Source organism: Mustela lutreola, chromosome 14 (genome assembly GCF_030435805.1).
Source record: "Mustela lutreola isolate mMusLut2 chromosome 14, mMusLut2.pri, whole genome shotgun sequence".
Classification (NCBI taxonomy): domain Eukaryota; kingdom Metazoa; phylum Chordata; class Mammalia; order Carnivora; family Mustelidae; genus Mustela; species Mustela lutreola.
In genome coordinates this window covers 774735-796295 of record NC_081303.1, presented here as the reverse complement: position 1 = coordinate 796295, position 21561 = coordinate 774735, and the positions used below count along the sequence as shown (strand labels likewise).

The following is a 21561-nucleotide window of genomic DNA, read 5'->3' as shown; positions in this document are numbered from 1 at the left end:
GTGCTCTTGGTCACGTGGCACAGGGGATCCATGGAGTGGTATTTGGAAGGAACGGCTCGAGCCCACACTGTCTCCACAGCATCCATTGCTGGGACGGGCTGTGGCTCAGACAGGGGGCCTGGGGGACCACCCAGCATGTTCTGGGCTCCCCACACTGACCTACTAGCGTGTGCCTGACACGCATCTCTGAGCTCTGCCTCCCCACGGGCCCCACAGCTGTCATTCTAGCACACAGGCACGGCACACCAACTGCACTCCGTTTATTGGGCACCTACTAGGGACAAGGCACAGTTCCAGGTGCTGTGGGGTACAAAGACAGAAGGCTAGCCCTCGCCCTCAAGGGCTCACAGTCTAGTGGGGGACAGACACGCTCACAGGCAAACAAAAACACGGGGGCGGGGGGCGAGCTCCAGAAAGAGGCAGGACCCGTGGGAAGGCAGGCAGCCGGGCAAGGTCACGTGTGCCGAGGCACCCTGGGTGTTTGGCCGGGCCCTCCGGCCAGTCCCCGGGGATGGGCAGGATTCACACGGATGGGGCTGACCAGAGAAGGCCGTCTCAGGCACAGGGAAGGCAGGGGGATGGGAGGGTCCCCTGACATGTCGGCCTCTCCCGGGATGACGGAGGGAACTGAAGCTGGGAGCAGGGGCTGAGGCCAGGAAGTGGGGGTGTCCTCCGAGTCGGGTAGGACTTCGTTCTGTGGGCCATGGTGAGCCACGGAAGGTTTCTGAGCAAGGGAAGGACATGACCTCGCTTTCTAAACTCCAGGCGCATTGCTGTAACGCGTGATGGCCTCTCTTCTCCGGAACGTCACTCCGGGGCTTGCACTCTTTCCTGGTGTCCAAGCAGAAACCCCGGGGCTGCAGAGACTTCCCAGGGCTGCCCAAGGCCAGGAAGGCGCAGTGCAGGTAGACGCGGAGCTCGCTGAAGAGCTTCGCACCACCTCCATGGAACAGCAAGCAGGAGGTGAGGCCTTCTAGAATCATCTGAAAGTAAGCAGCAGAGCCAAGGAAGGTGCCCTGTGAACCCCAGTTACCTAAGCATGTCACCGACGGGCTGCCGAGAAAACGGGTGTGGGACAAGAAACCAGAGAGCATCTCCAAACTAAACCACCTCCCGGAACCCCTCCACCCTGCGCTCACTGGGTGGGGAGACCCGGCTGTCTAACTCACTAGACGCAGAGGTGGGGCTTCTAAACGCTCTGTACAGACAGGGCTCTCCGCTGACCCCTCCCCAGGATCCGGCTTACCCATCCAGCGAGGAGGGAGAATGGCGCCCCCCACTCCCCGGGCCACCCCAGCCCGAGAAGGGATGTGAGGCCACCGCTGTCCAGGTGGACACGGCGATGCTGGTCAGCGAGGGCTCCCCCAGAACCTCGGCACCCGCTGAACTGGGTGCCTGGGCGGAGAGGGGTGAAGTCACAGCTGGGCTCCCCAGAAGAAAGGTCCCCGGGGAGCTGGCGTGCACGTCTGGGCCAGGCCCGGCAGGACCTCCGCCGCCGTTGCTGATGGTCCACAGGCACGGGTAGGGGCTGCAGAGACACAGAACGCTGAGGATGCTGCCCGCAGGCCCAGCCAGCTGCCCAGCACGCACACTGCACCAGGAGGCCCAGGTCTAGGAAGACGGTGCCTCCCCCATGGCTTTCTGGCTCTGACACAGCACAGCCCTGTTTCTGTGGAGCAGCGGAGGCCAGCGGTGACCCGCTGCGGAAGGAGCATGGGGATTAGGTATCCTGACCTGAATTTCCTCCGCCCTGCCACCGGCACGTTTGATTTTGAACACAGCGTTTCACTCCGGAGCCCCGCCCTGCAGCCTGCGTGGACGGCTGGAGAGCCAAACGGGGGCGGATGTGGAAGGCCAGGCCTGCGAGGGGGACCTCAGACTGGCAAGAGGGCTAACGGGTGTAGCGGCCGGGACATACAGGCGTCAGAAGACCCAGGTCGGCCTCCCCGCCCTACGGCTCACGGCCTCCGCGGCCTCACCTTCAAGACTCAGGGTCGCACTCACACACAGGGTGCAGAGGCCGGCGTGCACTGGAGGAAGAGGGAGCGGGCGATGCCCGGCCCACGGCACCCAGGAAGGGCGGCGCTTGTAACGGACTCTCGGCTGCACCCAACGGCTCTGCTCCCGGCAGAAAGGCTGGGAGCTAGACCACCGCCTCGGACCGCTCCCATTTGCAAGCCCTGGTCACAAACCTGGCTGTGCCGGGGAATCACGAGGCAAGTTCTGAAATAACACCGGTGCTGGGGCCTGCCGCCGCACACCCTGACGCGACCATCTGGCTTGTGGCCCGGGCATCAGGGCTTTTTAAAGCTTTCCAGTGGATCATAATTTTTGCTCGCGAACACAGACGAACACGCCCGCTGCTGCAGCAGGTGGGGTAAACGCCCACGCCCACGGCCTTCCGTCGTCCCTACGGACGTTTAGAGTCCTGCCTCTTCTGATACGCCTGGCCTGAGAAGAGCTCGGGACACGCCGACCATCCCGGGCACGTTTGCTGTTCTCTAGCAAAATCTGTACGGAGCCGGTCGTCGGTTAAACACGCTACTGAGGGAACAAGAGGGAGAAATGCCCCCTGTGCTCTGCGCCCCAGCCCAGAGACTACAGACCTCACGGGGCCAGAGGAAACCCACAGGAGGCCAGGCTCTGGGGGTGTCTGTCTGTCTGGGTGTTAGCCAGCTCGGCTGGCTGGGATTTGAGGCCTGATCTCCAGAAGAGACGTTTCCACAACGTCGCTCAGGGTGGGCCCTGCCTGATGCCTCCCGCCCGGTGGGAGCCCCGCGCTCGTTACACACGCGGTGCACGACCTTCGGGCCGCTTTTAATGCCTCCGAGCTGTAGTTCCTCCAGTGGTAAAACAGGGTCCAGCGCCAGCCTCATGGACGTCTTGGATACTGTAAATGACTTCCGTGAGGGACGGAGGACAGAACTCGCCACGGGGCTACTTAACGTCTTCAGGGGCTCCCTGTCTGCCTCCTACCACAACCCAAATCCACGCTCTTTCCTCAGATAACCCACTCGGGCGCTGTCCAGTAGATACAAGACGTGACCACAACTGCAAGGCTCCGCTGTCTAGCAGCTACGCATTTCAGGAGGACGACGCTTCTCGCTATATTTTATGGAACCAGGAATATTTAAATATTGTCATTTCAACATGGTTTTGAGGTAAAAAGAGAAAAAAAAAAAGAGTTGAGCTTTTTATGCTCTGTGTTCTGCTACATCTTCAAGCCAGTGTGTGTGTGTTTCCGGCACACACACCCCCTGGGACCCGCTCCGTCTCCAGGGCTCAGCGGCCGCCCGCAGCCGCCGGCAGCTGTGTGGGACAGCACAGCTGGACCCCGAGCACCAAGGCAGCATCAGCATCAAGACCACCAAGGCCAAGCGTACAACACCCACAGCCTGTCACAGGGCAGAATCGTAGGCTCCAACCCAGACCTGTCTCCAGATCCTGCATTTTAACGACATCCCAGGTGATTCTAACTCTCCTCCGGCGTGAGCAGCCGTGCTGTACACCCAAACGCTACCATCTCCTCACGTTTTCTAGACCGGCAAACCACAGCCATCCTCGGAATCTTCCGAGACCCACCGTTCAGTGTGGGATCCCTGTCTGGACCTTCTCACCATCGGCACACCTACGCGGGAAGTACAGCTGGCGCTTCTGCAGCGCATTACCGCTCACGAAGCATTTTAGTGCCTTTTCTCCTCCTGGGCTCATCACGACCCAGGGCAGCCCCTATAGTTTCCGCTTTAACGACCAGAATGCTGGAGCTCAGTGAGGCCAAGAAAACTGCCCGAAGACGCGACATCAGTAAGGGACAGAAGCAGGACTAAAGCCCACGTCCACCAAACGCCAAGGTCCCTGTCCGTCCTCTCTCCCCTCATCTCCAGAAGTCCGAACAAAACGCAGGTCTCTGGTGTGCAGGCCACGCCGCGGCTCTGTCACCTGGGCTGTGGGCCAGACTCCCACAGCCTGTCCCCGGGTAGGACGGGTGGTTTATGACAACACGGACAACCCAGCATCTTGATTCTCAGTATCTACTGACACTTCCTCCAGCCACCTCCCACGGTCGGTGTCTATCTGCCGCCACCACAGCTCACACCATCTCTGGCTGGTTCAGGACAAACAACTCCAGGCCATCAAGTTTTTTCCCTTTTCAAAACAGAACACCGAAGCATGCAGCGGAGCAAGTGCTTTCCCCTCCCTCATCTCTGGGAGAGGAAAGTCCATCGTCTTGCTCCCTGCGCTTGTAGTGGCTTAAGAGTCAGGACAACGAGTCCGCAGCGAAGCCACCGTCGGAAGAGCGGGGACATGAGTCTCCAGCACCCGCATCACCCCCGAGACCACCGAGGAGCAAAGCTGCCGGTGCTGGTCTTACCTAGGCCCTGGGTTGAGCGGGCCGCTAGTGTGCGGGACGGGCAGGATGCTGGTGTGCGGCGCGGAGGACAAGGAGGTCCAGCTGTCCGCTGCGGAGAACACCTGCAGGTTGCTGCTCGAGCTCTCCATCAAGTTCACTTTGGGGAAAGGACAACAGTTGAGTTGACAGAGCGCAGAGAAGACAGTGGCCGAGGACCCGTCTCACGGTGACACACCGTGGTCTGTGCTGCTGATGCCGGGAGTCTGTGGGTCCTTGCGGAAGGAAACGAGACGCGGTCTCCCAGACACACCGAGTGTCCACCGTAGGCCACACGGCGCTCACGTTTTAATTGTCACCGCAGTGACCTGACCTCCCCACAGTATAGAGGAGGCCCGGAGGGGAGGGTCGGTCCGCCGTGGGTGACCAGACCCGCCGGACGCGCACCACCCCGCGCTGTCCCGTGGAAGAACGGGCACGTCAGCGTCCCCTCAATACAGGCTGGAGGGCCCGCCGGAGCCCCAGATGGCATTTCTGAGGACCGGCCCCTTCCTCTTCTGAGCAACCCCAAGTAACGTGAAACCCCGCAAGCACGGAGTCTGCGAGCCTCCGCCTGCGTGAACGTGCAGACATGAGGGGGAAGAGGGGGGCGAGGAGGAAGTTTCTGGTGCCTACGCCAGGCTGGCCCAGGCACGCACGCCTCTCAGGACGGGGCCCTTGGAACCGCTTCAGCCTCAGCCCCGCGCCCCCCCGCCCCCCCACCCCCACCACCTCCGTCCCAGACCTGCCCCCCAGTCACCCCGGGCCTCTCTCCGCTGTGCCCCTGCCCGCACCACTCTTCCCTGGAGTGCCCTGGGCCTCTCCGGGGTCCCCTGCTGGCCACCTCACTCCCGCCCACTGCCACCGCTTTCCCCTTCTGCGCATCCCGCAAATCCCAGCTCCGGCCGGAGCCCCTGTGGGCGGCTCCGCGGCTCTTTCTCCCCCAGCCCCGCGGCCGGTGAGTGTCACAGACTTCCTCCAACTTCACTGTGCCCGCGCGTCCCCCTGGGCCCTGGTTAAAGTGAAGGAGAACCCGAGAGCCTACACTTGTAACAAGCTGTGCTGCTGCCATGGGTCCGAGCGCCACGGAAGAGCCCCTGCGACGGCGTGCCCCGCTCTGGCATTGACGTGTCCCGAGCTTCCTCATGCAAGAGCCTGCCCCCCCATCCCATCCCCCCCGCCAGCTACAAGAGGGCCTGGCGCCCAGCAGGTGCTCAGAAGCCGTGTTTTCTGTGCTGACCGAGGAGGGACCCGGTGAGAACACCGCCCACTTTCTGATGTCACGAAGCTCCATGTTCCGTCTTCCCGGCAGAGGCTTTCAAGGTTGCTGGGAGCAGCAGCGAAGGGACACAGGTGGCAGGTGACAGGGAGGGCCTCTGCGGACAGCTCGGGCATCCCGAAGGATGGAACCTTAACGCTTCTCCTCCACGTCCCCTGCCGCGCGTCTCCCTCTCTCTGCCGTCTAGCGTCGCTCTCCCCACAGGGAACCAGAGTCTCTGTCAGGCTGGGGGTTTGTCTACTCCGCACACGGACAGAACCCAGCACACAGCCAGCCCTCAGGAAATCTCTGGGGCGCCCATCACTGAACGAGAACTCAGCCCTGGCTTCCCTTCCCCCTTCCTGCCTCCCCACACATCTAACAAGCAGGCAAGGGTCTGGGCTTCTGCAAGACCAAGGCCGGCTCGGTGGGGTCAGGGAGGAAGAAAGCGCACCAAGGCCAGCGGCGGCTCCGCAAATAAGCAGAGAAGCTGCGGATGTGCCGGAGGCCGGCCCTGCGCGCCCCCAGCCGAACCACGCGGAAGTCTGGCTGCAGTCGCCCGGCTTCCTACAGGCCCTCCGGGACTGGGCCCGCTCTGCCCTGGGCAGAGCCGCGGCCTACGAGTGCAGAAAGGAGCCACGGGGAGGCGGTGAGCTGAGGACCCTGGGCGCCCCCCGGCTTGGCTTTTGGAGACGCAGCTTGAGCTGCTGAGTCCACCGGCGGCCTGGGAGGAGACCCATCACACGTATCAGGGACCAGGACATGGTCTTATGAAAAGATCATGAAACACGGAAGACGTCATGATTATATGCTCCACTGCTAGTGAGTAAAACAAGACGTTAAAATAACAATACACAATCCGTTGCGTATGTTAGATGAAAGCGATGCCACCTTCGATACCTCTTGTTACTACGGGCTGTTTACTGTTTCCCAAACCAGCCCCACCCCCAGGGGCTTCATTAGCAAAACCACGCACCTGAGGGAGAATGGTTTCTGTGCATGTGGGCCGCAGGGTAGGGAGCCTGCCGGTGCCCCCGGAGGCCAGGGTAGAGCTCACGACCACCGTGATGCGTGTGGGGCGCAGGCAGAGGCAAGGGGGCCGCATACTGGTGATTGGCGTGTCCTGCTGCGCACACTCCCTCCGGGTTGGAAAAGATCCAGCCTCCCACTGGAAGAGACGAAAGGAAGGCTCGGACCGACCCTGAACTTGCACACCAGAGGTCAGGTCTCCAGGCCCCTCACACACTGCGCCTCTGTGTGAGCGACCCTAAAGGTCTGCCCCAGGGAGACGGAGGCCACCCCGCTCACTGTCCCCCCCCTTCCACGCAGCGGCGTGGCTGGCTGCTTAGGACAAGGCCCGCAGTGCTCTCAAGGCTCGGAAAGCCGCGCGGGGAAGGCTGGCACAGAGCTGTGCAAAAGGCCCTTCGAGTGAGTGAGTCACGGGAATGCAGAAGTCAGGTTGCTTCTGACTCACTTGAGTTAAATTAAAAGTCAGTCTGAGACAGGGATGTCAGATGTCTGTGTCATCCCCAGCCACCAGGGCACCCTTAGTGTGCTTCACGGGAACAAGGGTCTCTCTCTGCCCAGGGGGAAGGTGTCTGCAGTTCTCACCCCCAGCCAGAGCCACGATGGCTCCCCTCACCAGAGGCTTCTGGAAGCAAAACGTGGGGAGCTGGCTAGCACTAAGAATCTTGCAGAACATTCTGGAAGGTTATACAACAGTTCACAGAAATTTGTTTTTGAATGAAAAGGACAAGAAACAAAGAAAAGGCACCCGAACTGGAAATAAAGAAAGAAAATGTTCTTGACGCAGGTGTCCAGTGGGCAAAGCCAGGCATGGGGTCTCCCGGAGCCAGGCTCCTGTGCCCTTGACTCTGGAGACATTCGCTGAGAAGATGACAACACGAGAGCTTAGTGTGGGGCTCAGCACACGGGGCCGGTACAAAAGGTTCGTTTTTCTAGCTCGCTTTAAAAAGGGCTTTTCTTTCTTTCTTCCTTTTTTTTTTTTTAAGTGCTTTTCTGGGAGCTGTTCCCTTTCCACTCTGCAGCGGAACACGCGCCAAGGCTTACGGGAAGGAGCCAGGAGAGAACCCCAGAACCCCAGAGCAGGGCGACAGCAGAGTGCCCGAGCGAGTGAACCACTACGATTCTCATTCAAATTTCTCCGATGCCAGGGTTAACCTTCCACCCTGACCTCACTGGCCTGGGCCTCTGCTGCAGCTCCAGGGCCTTCCTCCCTCAGGGGGTCTCCCCCGCCATCCTGACATGGGGAGGCCGGTGCCTGGTGAGGGACCCCCAGTGTCTGTAGGGTCCCCAGCCGTGTATCACTCACCCCACCCTGTGGGCGTCCAGTCAGCCACCCAGAGTCCTCCCCACGGGCAAGGCTGGAGCCTGCCTGAAGCATTGTGGTGGGAACCAACTCAAAAATGGGCAAACACTAAAACAGGGCCAACCCAGGCCAGACCACCAAGAGTGGAGGTGGAGAGGCAGGAGAGACTCCCAGAGTGCACTTGGGACAGTCCATAGCCTCTGGGACATGAAAAGTCCAGTCTGAGAACGCTATCTCCCGCCCCAGCTTCGGTCCAGCCCCTCAGGAATACTGGTTCTCTCTGGGAATCCTAGAAGGGCACACACTGGACTTGAGTGGAAGAAGCAACCTGTTGAGTCTTGAGAAAAGCTGTGGAACAGTCCCCAAGCCTCTGCCACAGGGAGGGTCTGCGTGTGGTGGGGGATGGCTCCCAGGGTCCCCAGGGAACCCCCCACCCGGCGTTCACCCGACTCACGGTGAGAGTAGGCCACGCGCTGGCTCTCAGACACAGCTTCAGGAGCGTCTCTGAGGTGACTCCTGGAACACAGGGAAGTGCGCCCGGGCTGTCCGGCGGAACACAAGTCCAGCGGGACATCTACCCCACGCTCCCTTTGGAAAGCAATCCCTTTCTTGAAATAAGGAAACCAGACACCTTTGGTCTCAGACGTCTCCCCCCTTCACCCAGGGTGCTTTATCTAGTGTGTGATCCCCCTCAGAACACGACCCGTGGTCATGCCGATTTGCCCTGTTTCCTGCTGTCCCACTTAGTTGGGTCTCTCTCGCTTGTGGTCACTGCTTCTGTCTGACAGAACTCCGGCGCTGACAGCAGCTGGGGTTTGCGCAGGACTTCGGGGCATGCGCGAATCTGGGATAGGCTAGACCCACCAATAACTCTGCCAGGAAAATACTGCTAGACCCACTCAGCAGATGGAAAAGCGGGTCTCAGAGAGGTAGCATGACCAACCCCCAGGGAACAGCAGAGCCAGGACTCCAAGTCAGGACGACCTGCTTTTCCTGTTCATCTCACACCTGCGATCTCCCTTGGGCTTTAGATATCTGAAATTAAGTTAAATTAAATACTAACAGGACAAAGTCCATCAATAGAAGTCAATTAGGTAATATTGTTGTTTTATTTTTTTTCTAGAATGGAAAAGGAAAACACGGAGCTGGGGAGTCACTAGCCTAAGTGGTGGCGTCACCATTCACCATCCCAGAAGCCTCGGAACTGGCAAGAGCAGAAACTACACTGATCTTAGCCAAAAGGCCCAGAAGAGATCCCTAGCAGTCTCTGAATGGTCTTCCCTCAGACCTGAAAGATAGGAGCTCTCACCTTTATGACCTACTTATACAAATCACTCACCTCTCCTGGGCTACATGGAGTTAAAAAAAATAATAATAATTGCAACTGTACCACTCAGAGAGAATTGGAGGAAGGGCAGAGTGATCATTAAAACTCAAAATCACAGGGCACCTGGGGGGCTCAGTGAGTTAAGCCTCTGCCTTCGGCTCAGGTCATGGTCTTAGGGTCCTGGGATCGAGCCCCACATCGGGCTCTCTGCTCAGCAGGGACCCTGCTTCCCTCTCTCTCTCTGCCTGCCTCTCTGCCTACTTGTGATCTCTGTCAAATAAATAAATAAAATCTTAAAAACAACAACAACACTCAAAATCACTTTTTTTTTTTTTTTTACATCTGCCTATGTTACTTTCAAGAATCAGTAATAAAAGAGAGCTGAGCAAACATTGCCAGTTAGAGGTTCCCCTGGAGCCCTGCTCCCAGGCACAGATGGTTAGGAGTTTGTTGAATATGAAATTAAATGTCACAAACCTATTTCTATCAAAGGTAATGCAAGTTCCTTCCAAGACGAGCATAAATCTCACATTTGCAGACGTCAGCTCATACGATTTTACTGAAATTTCTCTACTCACCTTTCCTTGGCATCCAAGAAGGCTTTGGCAAAAGGGTTGTACTTGATTTTGAGAGCTGTTATCTTCCATTTACAAAGACAAGAAGCGTTAGTGAAAGTGGAACATACATGAACAAACGGAACCTTTACCTTCACCTGGGAATTTCTGTAACATCGCAATAACCCCTCTTGCTCTCCCTCTCCACGTGTCTTTGCTCAGTTCTGCACGAAATTACTCATGCACGGCCTCTGACAGCACTGTGCTGTAGCCCGTGGTGAAAATGGGAAACACAGCGGGATATGAGCAAAAAAAGGGCAAAGCATTAGAAATGTGCAAAGCCTGAAGTGCTAACCCTAGCATTCCTTCTTTGTTTATTCATCTTTTTTTTTTTTTTAATATATTGATCATGCCCCTCCCATCAGCTACTCTTCTAAGAAGTCACCAGGAACACGGTCAGTCACGCAGGTTTGAGTCCGTGTCTCCCGGAGAGCACGGTCCAGCCGCACTCCCTGAGTCTCAGTGATCACTTCCTCGGTGATCCGGGTTACAGAAACACACTGTACTGCTCCCCGCCGCTGGCGCTCCGTCCCATGGCCTTTGCCGGCTTCCCTCTTCAGAGCCAGCGGCCACCATATACAACGTCTATTAGCTAACGGCCTCTCCCCGTGGGCTATACGGACTTGAGGACAGCACCCACACCTGTGATGCCCACCGCGGTGTTCCCAGCAGGCAGTCCTAGTCAACAAATCTTTGCTCAATAAAAGAGCATTGGAAAGAATGTTTATTTCAGCAAGGGCCTGGTAGAAAGAAGAAAAGTTAAATAAAAGCACCACTCTTTCCGACCCGGGAACGGGGAAGAAATCAGAAGAGGGAGGCGAGCCATAGAGTCTGATGCACCTGTCCCGGTCTTTCTCCTGGTCTAAACCTAGAGAGGTCAAGGTGCACAGTGAGACCAGCACTGACCCACAGGCCTGCCCCCCTCGAGGGTGCATCAGCGTCGACTCAGCAGGGAGTGCTGGCAGCGAGAGAGGCTCTAAGTTTGGGTTTTCTTGACTTGATTCCCACGGGGCATAATCAAGGCTGAAACAGGCCACCGGGCAGCTAGGACACAGTCTCCAGCACCCCCTGACATACACAAACATGCGCTCTCCAGAGTTGCAAAAGACATACCCCCCTCAAAGACCCAGACTCCCTCCAAGGGAGAGAAGCAGGAGAGGGTGGGCCATCTTGAACACAGCATGTTTTCGCCTGCGAAGACAGCACCTGCTGAAATGATCAAATATTTAACCTCTGTCCCCACCCGCCTGCTAGAGGGGCTCAGCCAAGAGGCCAGACTACATAAAGGAAAGAAATCACATTTTCTCTGCCCACCTGTGATTCCACTTCAATCCACAGCTCAGTTTGACCTGGAGGCTCTCTAAGTTTCCAAGCCCAGGTGCTCATCAGAATCCTTTGGGGAGAATTTAGAGACTCTAGACTGCAAGTACCAGCCCTGGGGATTCAGACTCGGTGGGCTGGGAAGGAGCCCAAATTCTTTAAAAGCCTCCAAAAAAGAAATGCAGATGAAGGGAGCAACAAGACACCTTCTGGGTCTATTTTGGTACGAGAGGTGCGCTTTGTTTTCTTCACCAGCAGGTTATCAAAGCTGCTGGGAACGGTGCCGCACCGAGAGGAGTACGCTCTCTGCCCCGCGGTGTGGGGGTACCTAAACCCACGCTCTCCCTGGAGCAATGCCATTGCTAGGAGTTCACCCACGCAAGCCAGCGGCAGTGGACGGGGGCGACCCGGGGCGACCCTGCAGCGTTATCTCCAACAGCCGATGAGACGACTGTGCACGGCCTAATGCCCAGCAGTGGGCAGCTGACGGCCTGAAGCACGGATGTCCTCTGCGGGCACGTCAGGAAAAGAGACAGGCCTGGAAAAAAGGAGAAGTCTGCAGACTAACATGCAGGACGTGAGCCGGTGCACGCGAGGAAGCCCATTCTCGTCTGTTACAGACGGGAATACCGGGCGCAAGCACACTCGCAGCTCTCATGTGTCGTGTCCTCGGGCCGGCTCGAGACGCAGGAGAGAAAGGGCAGCTCTCCTTTTTCTTGTTCGCGGAACGTACGTCTGTGCTATTTATTTATTACACGGGCGTTTCTCTAATAAACAGGTATTATTCTAAAAAGAATTTTTTAAACTTGAGTCAGAAAGAATCCGACCCACCCCGGCGCTTCTGCGTCCGGACGCGCCGGCCCAGGACGCTCTCCAGTGAGCCCGGTCGTGGCGCCCCGGCCAGCGGCAGAGGCCGGGGCTGGCTCCTCGCCTCGAAGGGCAGGGGCTCCCCGCGCGGGGCGGCCGAGGGCACACGGGGCCCGGACCACGGAGCCCCCGGGGCGTCTGGGGCTTCCGCGCGCGCAGGCCGCACCTTCCTGGGCCCGCAGGGGAAGCACCGGCCCCCGGACAGGCAAGGGCGCGTGGAAGCGGCGACCCGCCGTTGAACCGCGTCTCGGCGAGACCTCGGAGACCTGCACAGCCGCCCGCGGCCCCGCGCGGTGCCCGCCGGCCCCTCCCGCCCCGCGCCCGCGCCCGCGCACCTCCTCGTTCTGATAGGCCGTCACGGCGATGAACTGGGTCTCGGGGAAGGAGCAGTTCGCCACCATCCGATGCGCGCCCCCGACCCGCACGATGTGCACCTGCGGCTCGTACTTGTGCAGAGAATTCAGCATGATCTGTGGGGCGGGATAGCAGAGGACGGAGGCCCGCGGACGCTGCGCCCGGCCCGGCCCCCCAGGCCCACCGCGCCCCCGGCCCGCCTGACCAGGGCCGGCCAGAAAGCTGTCCTAAAGGCCGGCTCTCCGCCCGGCCCGGCTGTCCTTTCTCTCCCTCCCTGTTCTCCCAACAACGACCGTGGGCTTCGTCGGGAGGACATCCTGGTCTTCCGGGAGGAGCCCTGCCGTCTCCCAAGTCGCCGCCTGCAGAGAGGGCACCGGCCACCGCCGCCCCACGGCATGCGCTCGCGGTGACCCCCGAGCCCGACTGCAGGACTCACGGCGCGAGGCGGGGAGGCAGGAGCTGTGCGCGGGTCAGCGTCCTGCTGCAGGAAAGGCCCGGAACCTCCCGCACGCTGCGGGGCGGCGAGGCGCATCTCCTCCTGCTGACGCGTGAGCTCCGGGGACCCGCAGGCCAAGCCCGCGAGTCAGAGGAGGCGCGAGGACCCGGGACCCGGCGGCTCCCCACACAAACAGCGGGGGGCCGGCCAGCCTCTCCCCCAGCCACGGGCCGCCCACCCCCTCCACCGTCCGCGTCCTAACAGAAATCACAGCTTTGCACGGTACATTCGCAGTCTTCGCAGAGAAAACAAAAGAGGGACAAAAGCCCCGAATTCTTACTTACTCTGACTGGAGACCTTAAATCAAACCTTCCTTATTTAAGGTCTGTTTGTTTTTCTGAAAACCCAAAGCCGCTCGGATATTCTACTGACAATTATCATAATGCCCCGCTGGAAGCCACAATTATTTCATTTAGGAGCAGCTTTTTATTAAGGTTTTTTGTCTACTGCCAACACGCCACTTACACCAAAGAGAGGAGAGAACAACAGAGCCGGGACGCACAGACGTCTCCTCCCGGGGCTGGGTAAAAAGGCAGCACGCAGGCCAGCGCTGCGGCAGGGCCGATGATTAAGGAAACCGCGCACTCCCGCGCGCTCTTACCATCAGGAAGTCCATTAAAAACTGAGAGCGGCCAATTAAGACCTGTTTATTCCTGATCACATTTGGGCTCCAGGGAGTAATTGGCTTCCGTGGGAGAAGAGGCCGGTGAGGACCCCTCTAATTGCCTAAATGCACCCTTGATATTTCTTGATTGGCGCTGTGGGGCGGCCGCGTGGCCGGGTGACCCGGTCGTACCTGCCCGCCTCCGTTGAGCCTGTTGGTGAGCTTGACTTTGCTGAAGGAGATGGGAGCTTTCATCCAGTGGGCTCCGAAGTTGGGGGAGTCTGGGTGGATGTAGACGCAGCTGTGGCTGGAGACCTCCGGCTTGCCCGCGGGCACCCACTCCCCGTTGACATACTTCCAGCGGTGACCGTCCGTGGGGACGAAGTCCAGCAGGAGGGAGTACATAGCATTGGGGTCCAGCCCCGTGACACTGATCTTGAGGACAGGGAACATCCGTCTAAAAGGAAAGGCAGAACTGAGTCACAGGAGGGATGTCAATGTTGGGGGACTCACCCAGCCGTCCCTCCGCACTCGGGAGACCTGCCCTGGAGTGCCCCCGGGGCGCAGAGAATGCCCAGGCCTGCAGCCCCAATTCCAACAGGGGCCTCTTCTTACAAGTGCATGTCATGGTGGGGTTTTTACTTCAAACCATTGTGTCTGTTTTAACATCCAAAAGCCACTGATCTCATCATTTGACAGAGGAGGCTGAAGCCCAAAGTCTGTCATCAGATGCCACATTCTCAGAGATCTTTCTTCAAAGACGTCCTCCGGGCGCACACCAGTCTCCACACTAACGCCACCAACCAGCCCTTCCCCCACAAGGAACACCAGTGCGGAGCGACAGTAATAGCATGAACAGGGAGCAGGTGGTTTCACGGTTATGGTTAGACCAATTCCTTCCCTGCATAACTTCTCAGAGCCTTTAATATACTAATGCACTCTACAAACCTCTGCAAAGGTAGGGTCTGTGCACACACTGAACTGGTATGACTGTGGAACCTTCCTTTCACTGAGGGTTTTGTGGGAATTTGAGCTCAAGACGCACCGACCTGGACTCCTTGGTCCTTCTGCCGCGCTCTAGAACAGCACCAGCAAGTTTGGTCTCATGCATTTGCAGAGCCCCTCACTGGGCATCTCATTCCCTCTGATTTGTTTTCCCCTTGACAAATGTACTAAGTTGCTCCAAATTATCCTTAAAAGACCTGGTTTCTAGACATACTCCCACCCGAATGCCCGAGACACTGGCTTATTTGTCAATACCTCTTAACATCTGAATCCCCAAACTGAGAAGCTAACAGTCCCGAGTCTAGACACTTGCTGCCAAAGCGACCCCTGAACCAGCACCACTGGTCCCTGACCAGCTGGAAGGTCATTTGAAATGCAGAACCTCAGACCTCACGCTAGACCTGCTCGATCAGAAGCTGTGCTTTTCCAAAGTCCCCAGGCCAGTCACAGGAACATTAACACGTAAGATGTGCGGGTGTAGAGCATCTTTAGCTTTTGAGAAAAAAACTCGGGAGATATGTGAGGGAGTGAGGGCGGGGCTAGCTCACGGTCATTTGCAAGGAGACCCTGGCCTTGGGGCACCTGGGTGGCTCACTCTGTTCGGTGTCTGCCTTCGGCTTGGGTCATGATCCCAGGGTCCCGCATTGGGCTCCTTGCTCAGCGGGGGGATTTGTTTCTCCCTCTGTCCCTCCCCCTGGCTCTTTATTTCTCTTGCTCTCTCTCAAAAAACAAATCAATAACACCTTCTAAAAAAAAAAAGGAGCCCCTGGCCTCAGGATTGTGCATGGGAATGCTGACGGCCTGCTCCCTCCCTCCCTCGGCTCCCCAGAGTCGTCTCTCTCCTCCCCCAGTCTTGGCTCAAGGAGAGAAAATCTAAGTAGGAGGCTGGACCAGTGCGAGTGCGTGAACTACAGGAGACTCTGACGGGAAACCTGCATCTTGAGTCCAGGTCCTGCCTGATGCTGCGTGACTCACCTCCTCCCTCCGGTCCCTTCACGACATGATGGTGACTTTCCTGTAGAGGAAAATGATGGTCCTCCCCCCGGGAGCAACCTGTGGCATCAAAATTCGTCCCCTTGCATATTCTTTTGCTCTTTCTTCAACAGAAGGAGTTCATGTATTCTTTTCTCGTCGTATTTGACGAAACTATTCCCTTCCACAACATATTTTAACATTTTAAATTATTTTAAATTATTTTAATAATATTGGCCAAGTATCGAAAGAAGCAGCCCCCTGAAAAGCACAGAGCCGTTTGCCAAGAATCACCAAAGCAGACATCAGACATGACCCCGCCGGCCACACTGGTCACCCTCACCAACGGGAGCCTGGCTCGTTTCTGTGAGGCACATGGAGAGACGGTCTGATTTCTAGTCTATGGCTTTTTCTGAAATGGTGAAATTGTTTGGTCCGGTGTGGTTTGGTTCAAAGAAAACAAAGAAATGAAATGTGTAATCATAATTTCACATATGAAGTTTAAAAGTACTGTAAGTTTTCTTGATAAGGATATGCAGTACATGTAAAAGTAAAAAAAAAAAAAAAAAGAAAGAAGGAAAGCTCATATAACGTATCTTCGTCATACACTGAACTGGCAGAGTAAGGACACAGCCCCTCAAGCATGTGGCATGGCCGCTATCTTCAGGGCATGAAATGTTAAGAAGTTTCCTACAATTCTGCCTTAACACTGAAGAGATGATTTGGAGCACCTGAGCGGCTCAGTCACTTAAACGTCTGCCTTCAGCTCTGGTCATGATCCCAGGCTCCTGGGATCGAGTCCTGTGTCCAGCTCCTTGCTCGATGGGAAGCCTGCTTCTCTTCCTCTCTGTCTCTGCCTCTCTGCCTACTTGTGATCTCTGTCTGTCAAATAAATAAATAAAATCTTTTTTTTAAAAAAAGATTTTTTAAAAAGTAATAATAAATAAATGTAGAAGATAATTTTAAATTGCAAGACTGTTATGAAGGAACAACAGTGGGTGATGTCACAGAGGGGAATTAAGAGTGAGAAACTGCTCTAGATGGATCTTAGCAGGTCCAGGGGACAGTAAGCTAAGGCCAAGTAAGGAGAAGAAATGAACCCTACAGATGCCAGAAATGACTTCTATAAAAGCAACTGCACACGAAAAGAACAGCAAGTACATGGTCCTGGGGTCCAGATAAGCCTGGACCGTTGAGGACTACCGAGGAAAGAGAAGATTAGGGTGACTAAGGCAAAATGAGGGGGGAAACCTGTGCTCTCTCTCTTTTCATTTGTGCTCTCTCTCCTAGCTGTGTCATGCTAGGTCTCACAAAGAATGTAGCATGACCTTTAATTCCAGAATATGGGAATGTGTCATGGCTTTTCTCCTGTTGTGCTATGTTCAGGAGCCACACCTGATGTTCTCAAGAACCTGCGACCGCACGAAAAGATTCTCAACATCGTTAGCCATCAGAGACATGCAAACCGGAAAGTGCAGTGAGGAATCACTTCCCATTCACGAGGACGTCTGTGATTAAAAAGTGGACAGTAACAAGTGTTGCCGAGGCTGCAGAGAAACTAGGAGACTGAACACAGCGGTGGGGATGCGGAACAGTAGGACCACTCTGGAGAACAGTCCAGTAGCTCCTCAGCCGGTTACAGACAGAGCTGCCATATGACCCCGCAATTCCACGCCTACACACACATGCGAGAGACATGAAACACACAAAATCTTGTACACAAATGTTCACAACAGTGTTATTCGTAAGAGCAAAGAAAGTGGACACAGCCCACATGCCCATCCACTGAAGAATGGGCAAACAAAACAGGACCCATGTACACAAGTGAGTATGATTTGGCAATAAAAATGGTACAGCACGGCTGAACTGTGAAGACATGACGCTCATGGAAAGGGACCACCTATTGCATGATTCCACTCGTACGAACTGTCCAGTCGGCAAATCCACAGACTGTAAAAGATCAGTGGGTGCCAGGGCCAAGCAGGACGGGGGGACTTGGGGGATGATGGCTAGAGATGCAGGATTTCTTTTGTGGATAATGAAAATGCTTAAAACATTATTTGTGAGCATGTATGTATAACCCTGTGAATATAGCAAAAATCACCAAATTGTACACGCTTTCAGTGGGTGAGTTGTACGGCACATGAATGGTCCCAATAAAACTCTTTTTTAAAGTAAAGAAAAAAAGATAAAGAAACCATAGTCCTGGATTTTAGAAGGACACATCTGAAAAGTTACAGAATGGAGCCGGCTGGGTAGCTCAGTCGGTTAAGTGTCTGACTCTTGATCTCAGCTCAGGCCTTGATCTCAGGGTTGTGAGTGCAAACCCCGCACTGGGCTCCATGCTGGGTGTGGAGTCTACTTAAAGGGGGTAAAAAGTTTGTGAAAAGTTACATAATGGTTTATTGCTTTATTCTCTTTAGTACTTGTCTACCAAGAATTTTATGATTATTTCTGTTTTGTTACACAGCTACACCTGTGGTGAGCACAGCATAATGTATGAACTTGTCGAACCACTATGTTGTACACTTGAAAATCAGACAACACCATATCTATCTACTCAAATAAAAAAACTTATTTTAAAAATACTTTTGTTCTTTTATCGCCACACGAATGAACTAAGATGCTATGAATTTTTTAACCTCTATTATCCCAGTGAGGAACAAGAAGGTCCATCACCTTGTCATGAGTCTGGTAACCAGGACGGGAGCTCATCCCAAGTCTAGGCCTAGTCCAGACCCTGAGCCTCGTGTCCACGTCACCCCCACGTCACAAGGTGCAGGAGCACTGTCCAGGGGAGTCCGTGCCCTCACATGCGGGCAGCACGCGCCTGGGTTTGTCCTCCAGGGTGAACTGCACCTCTAACCCAGCCAGCTTTTCTTCTTTCCTTTCCAAGGGATGGCTAACCACAGAGGAGCCCCAGCGCCTCTGAGGAGCTGAGAAACATGTACACCGGCCCCTAATTCGGGGGTGGGGGGGAGGAGAGAGAGCTAGCACAAGGACCAGGAAAGCAGGCGCGGATGGAGGAACGAGCACTCCGCAGGTGGCTGGGTTCTGCTCCCTGCCACGGCGCCAGGGGGCCGGTCTCTGGCTTCTGCTTTCCTTGCAGGCGATCTCAAGAGCCAGGACTACTGACGGAGGCTATGAGGAGTGAGGTCTGCAGGAAGGAGGCAGCTTTTGCAGGTGAGGGGAGCAGAGATGGCTGAAGGTAAAACTCACTCGCTCCTGTAAGCACCTTCCTTTGTCCCCTCCCAGAATTGCAAGAGGCCGAAACAGTGGGTCGGAGGCAGGTTACACAGACTCAGAGGACCCTCAGGGATCGTGCCCGTCAACCTGGGGGAAGTGTCTGGGGCTACAGGGCACGGAAATGTATTTGCCGGATGCACAAGCTCCGTTTTCTCCCCTCTCTGTGCCCGCATCAGCTCGCTGCCCTGAATCGCTGGCAAATCCGACTTAGGATTCCCAGCGTATGTTTTTGGATAACAAACGGACGTCTCAGTTACATCCGAGATGCTTCCAACTTCTGAAAACCTGCTGGAGGCAAATCCGATCAGAACTGAGTCGAAATTATTCAACTGCTTGGAAATACCTGGGAAACACAGCATCTTCCGCTAACGTGAAGATGTTTTAGTAAAGAAAACAAGAGGTGCAAGAGATTTCACAGATTTGTCTCAGAGCCTCAAATTAGTGTCTTTCCTTCAACCTACAATCGAAGTTCAAGTTCGCCGGGAAGGAAAGGGAGGATTCACCGCCAGACGCTCTGCCGAGGGTGCGAAGGGAGGTTGGCACAACTGCTGCTGCTGCATCGGAAACACACGTGTGGAAAACAAACTGACGTTTAAAAAGAGGGAAGGGAAAAAGCAGGGAAAGAAAAGGAGGGAGGGGGGAGCCAGGAGAGAGGGAGGGGGACGAAGGTCGTCGGGTGCCGGCGTCTGGGGATGATGCGCAGGAGAACCCTCTTTCCCACCTCGACCTGTCAGAGGCAAGCCTCCCACTGGCATGCTCCGAAGGGTCTCCTTCTGAAACCCAGACTGAACTCTTCCATCAGGCCATGCTATGGTATTTCAAAACTTTCTCTTCTTTTAATTTTATTTAAAATCAGCTAATTCACATATCATGCATTCCTAGTTCCGGAGGCTGAATCCGGGACTCATCAGTTGTGTGGAACCCCCAGGGCTCCTCACTTCCCATGTCCTCCTGAAGGCCCTCACCCAGTTACCCGTCCCCCACCCCTTCCCTCCAGCAGCCCTCAGTTTGTTTTCCAGAGCTCAAGCTCTTATAGCGGACAGGAACAATCTGATGATCCCCCCCACCCCGATGCTTCTAGAAATCCAGAGTCTGCCCACGGGGGCCGGCAGGCTATGTGAACGAGAGGGGCCGGAGCCGGGTGTTAAGCTTCTCTGCAGAGAAGGGCTGTGGGGGCAGGTGCCCCGGGCTCAGGAGTTGGTGTGAAAGGCAGGGGTGAAGCATCTAGAGGAGACGGGTTGGGTCTGCAAGCAGAGGACAGTGGGTACGAAGGAGACATACAAGAATAGACCCATAAGAGAGGAGGGACCGGAAACAAGAGCTTTCTGTATCGAGAACAGGAAGAAGTTGCTAACAATTTAAATCTGTGAAAATAAGAGACTGAGAGTAATTTCCGGCTAACCTCATTCATCATCAACACATCCATCTCTTAGACGAGCATCTCCCTTCTTTTATCTGAAGTGTAAAGGGAACTGTTTCCTGGCAAAACCCCCTAAGGGGTTCAGGGACCATAATGGAACCTAAGAGAAGATTCGGTTCACTGGAGAAGGGGAAACGGCCGCAGGGCCTCCACGCACAGCAGCAACCGAGTTGACTGGGATGAGACGTTTCTACAAAGAATATTTTTCCCATATTTAATATCAAAGGACATTAAACGGGAAGAATTTTACATTTTAAATAAGCAGAAAAAATGATGTAGGTGAACACGGGCAAGAGAAAGCTCTTCCTAAATTGTGAAAGAACATCCCAATGTGTCCTATCATTAACCTGGATCTTAAATGGCTTCAGAAACTGTATTTCTTCCTCACTGGACTAGACGGACTGTATTTTTACTTGGTGATGGTGCTTATTCTACTCTCACAGGTAGCGCCTGGACAGCCAAATGGAGAGTGTGAGGCTGGACGTTGGCACAAACACTATCCACTAAGCACAAGGGATGAACCACAGTCGCTCCCACCTACTACTGGACAGAACTTGTACAACTGCAGCGTCATTCAGCGTGAAAGGAAGGAAAGTAAATCCAACTAGAAACGTGGGGCTGATTCTTTGATATTAAAAACATTTTGGGGGCACCTGGGTGGCTCAGTGGGTTAAATAAAGCCTCTGCCTTCGGCTCAGGTCATGATCTCAGGGTCTGGGATCGAGTCCCACGTCGGGGTCTCTGCTCAGCGGGGAGCCTGCTTCCCCACCTCTCTCTCTGCCTGCCTCTCTGCCTACTTGTGATCTTTCTTTCTGTCAAATAAATAAATAAAATCTTAAAAAAAAAAAAACATATTTTTGGGGCACCTCTGTGGCTCAGATGGTTAAGCCTCTGCCTTTGGCTCAGGTCATGATCTCGGGGTCCTGGTATCGAGCCCTGCATTGGGCTCCCTGCTCGGTGGGGGAGCCTGCTTCCCCCTCTCTCTCTACTGTTCCCCCTGCTTGTGCTCTCTCGCTCTCACTGCCAAATAAATAAAATCTTTTTTTAAAAGTATTTTCTATTTCTTTCTACCCAAAATAATGTATAAATGCAGATCAAGAGTAGGCACTGAGATCGTTACAACTGCAAATATTAAAAGTAACAAATCCGATATATGAAACAAGTAGGGGACCCATTTAGAGTCAGAAAACAGAAATATCAAGCTCGTTTGGTTGGTATTCCTAGCAGGTTTAATATCCTTTCTACTAGGAGTGATTACAATGTATTGAAATGCCCTGATTTCTGGCACACCTTCCCCTCGCAGAGCACTTCAATGCCATGCAAAAGTGCTCGAGTTCACAATTCTCCCAGAGAGACAAGGGA

The 21561-nt window shown here is 55.1% G+C and overlaps 1 protein-coding gene across 1 annotated transcript in view; it reads right to left on the bottom strand.

The window, feature by feature from the left end:
• Positions 1–273: 273 nt before the first annotated feature.
• The window catches only part of TBX19 (T-box transcription factor 19), a 46120-nt gene continuing 24832 nt past the window's right edge, over positions 274–21561 (bottom strand). Inside the window, exons 3-8 of the mRNA XM_059145479.1 lie at positions 13749–14013; positions 12438–12572; positions 9880–9941; positions 8429–8490; positions 4373–4508; positions 274–1528 (exon numbers count right to left, since the gene is read on the bottom strand). Of these exons, the coding sequence (XP_059001462.1) occupies positions 1243–1528; positions 4373–4508; positions 8429–8490; positions 9880–9941; positions 12438–12572; positions 13749–14013 (946 nt within the window). The 3' untranslated portion in view covers positions 274–1242. The remainder of the gene's footprint in view (positions 1529–4372; positions 4509–8428; positions 8491–9879; positions 9942–12437; positions 12573–13748; positions 14014–21561) is intronic.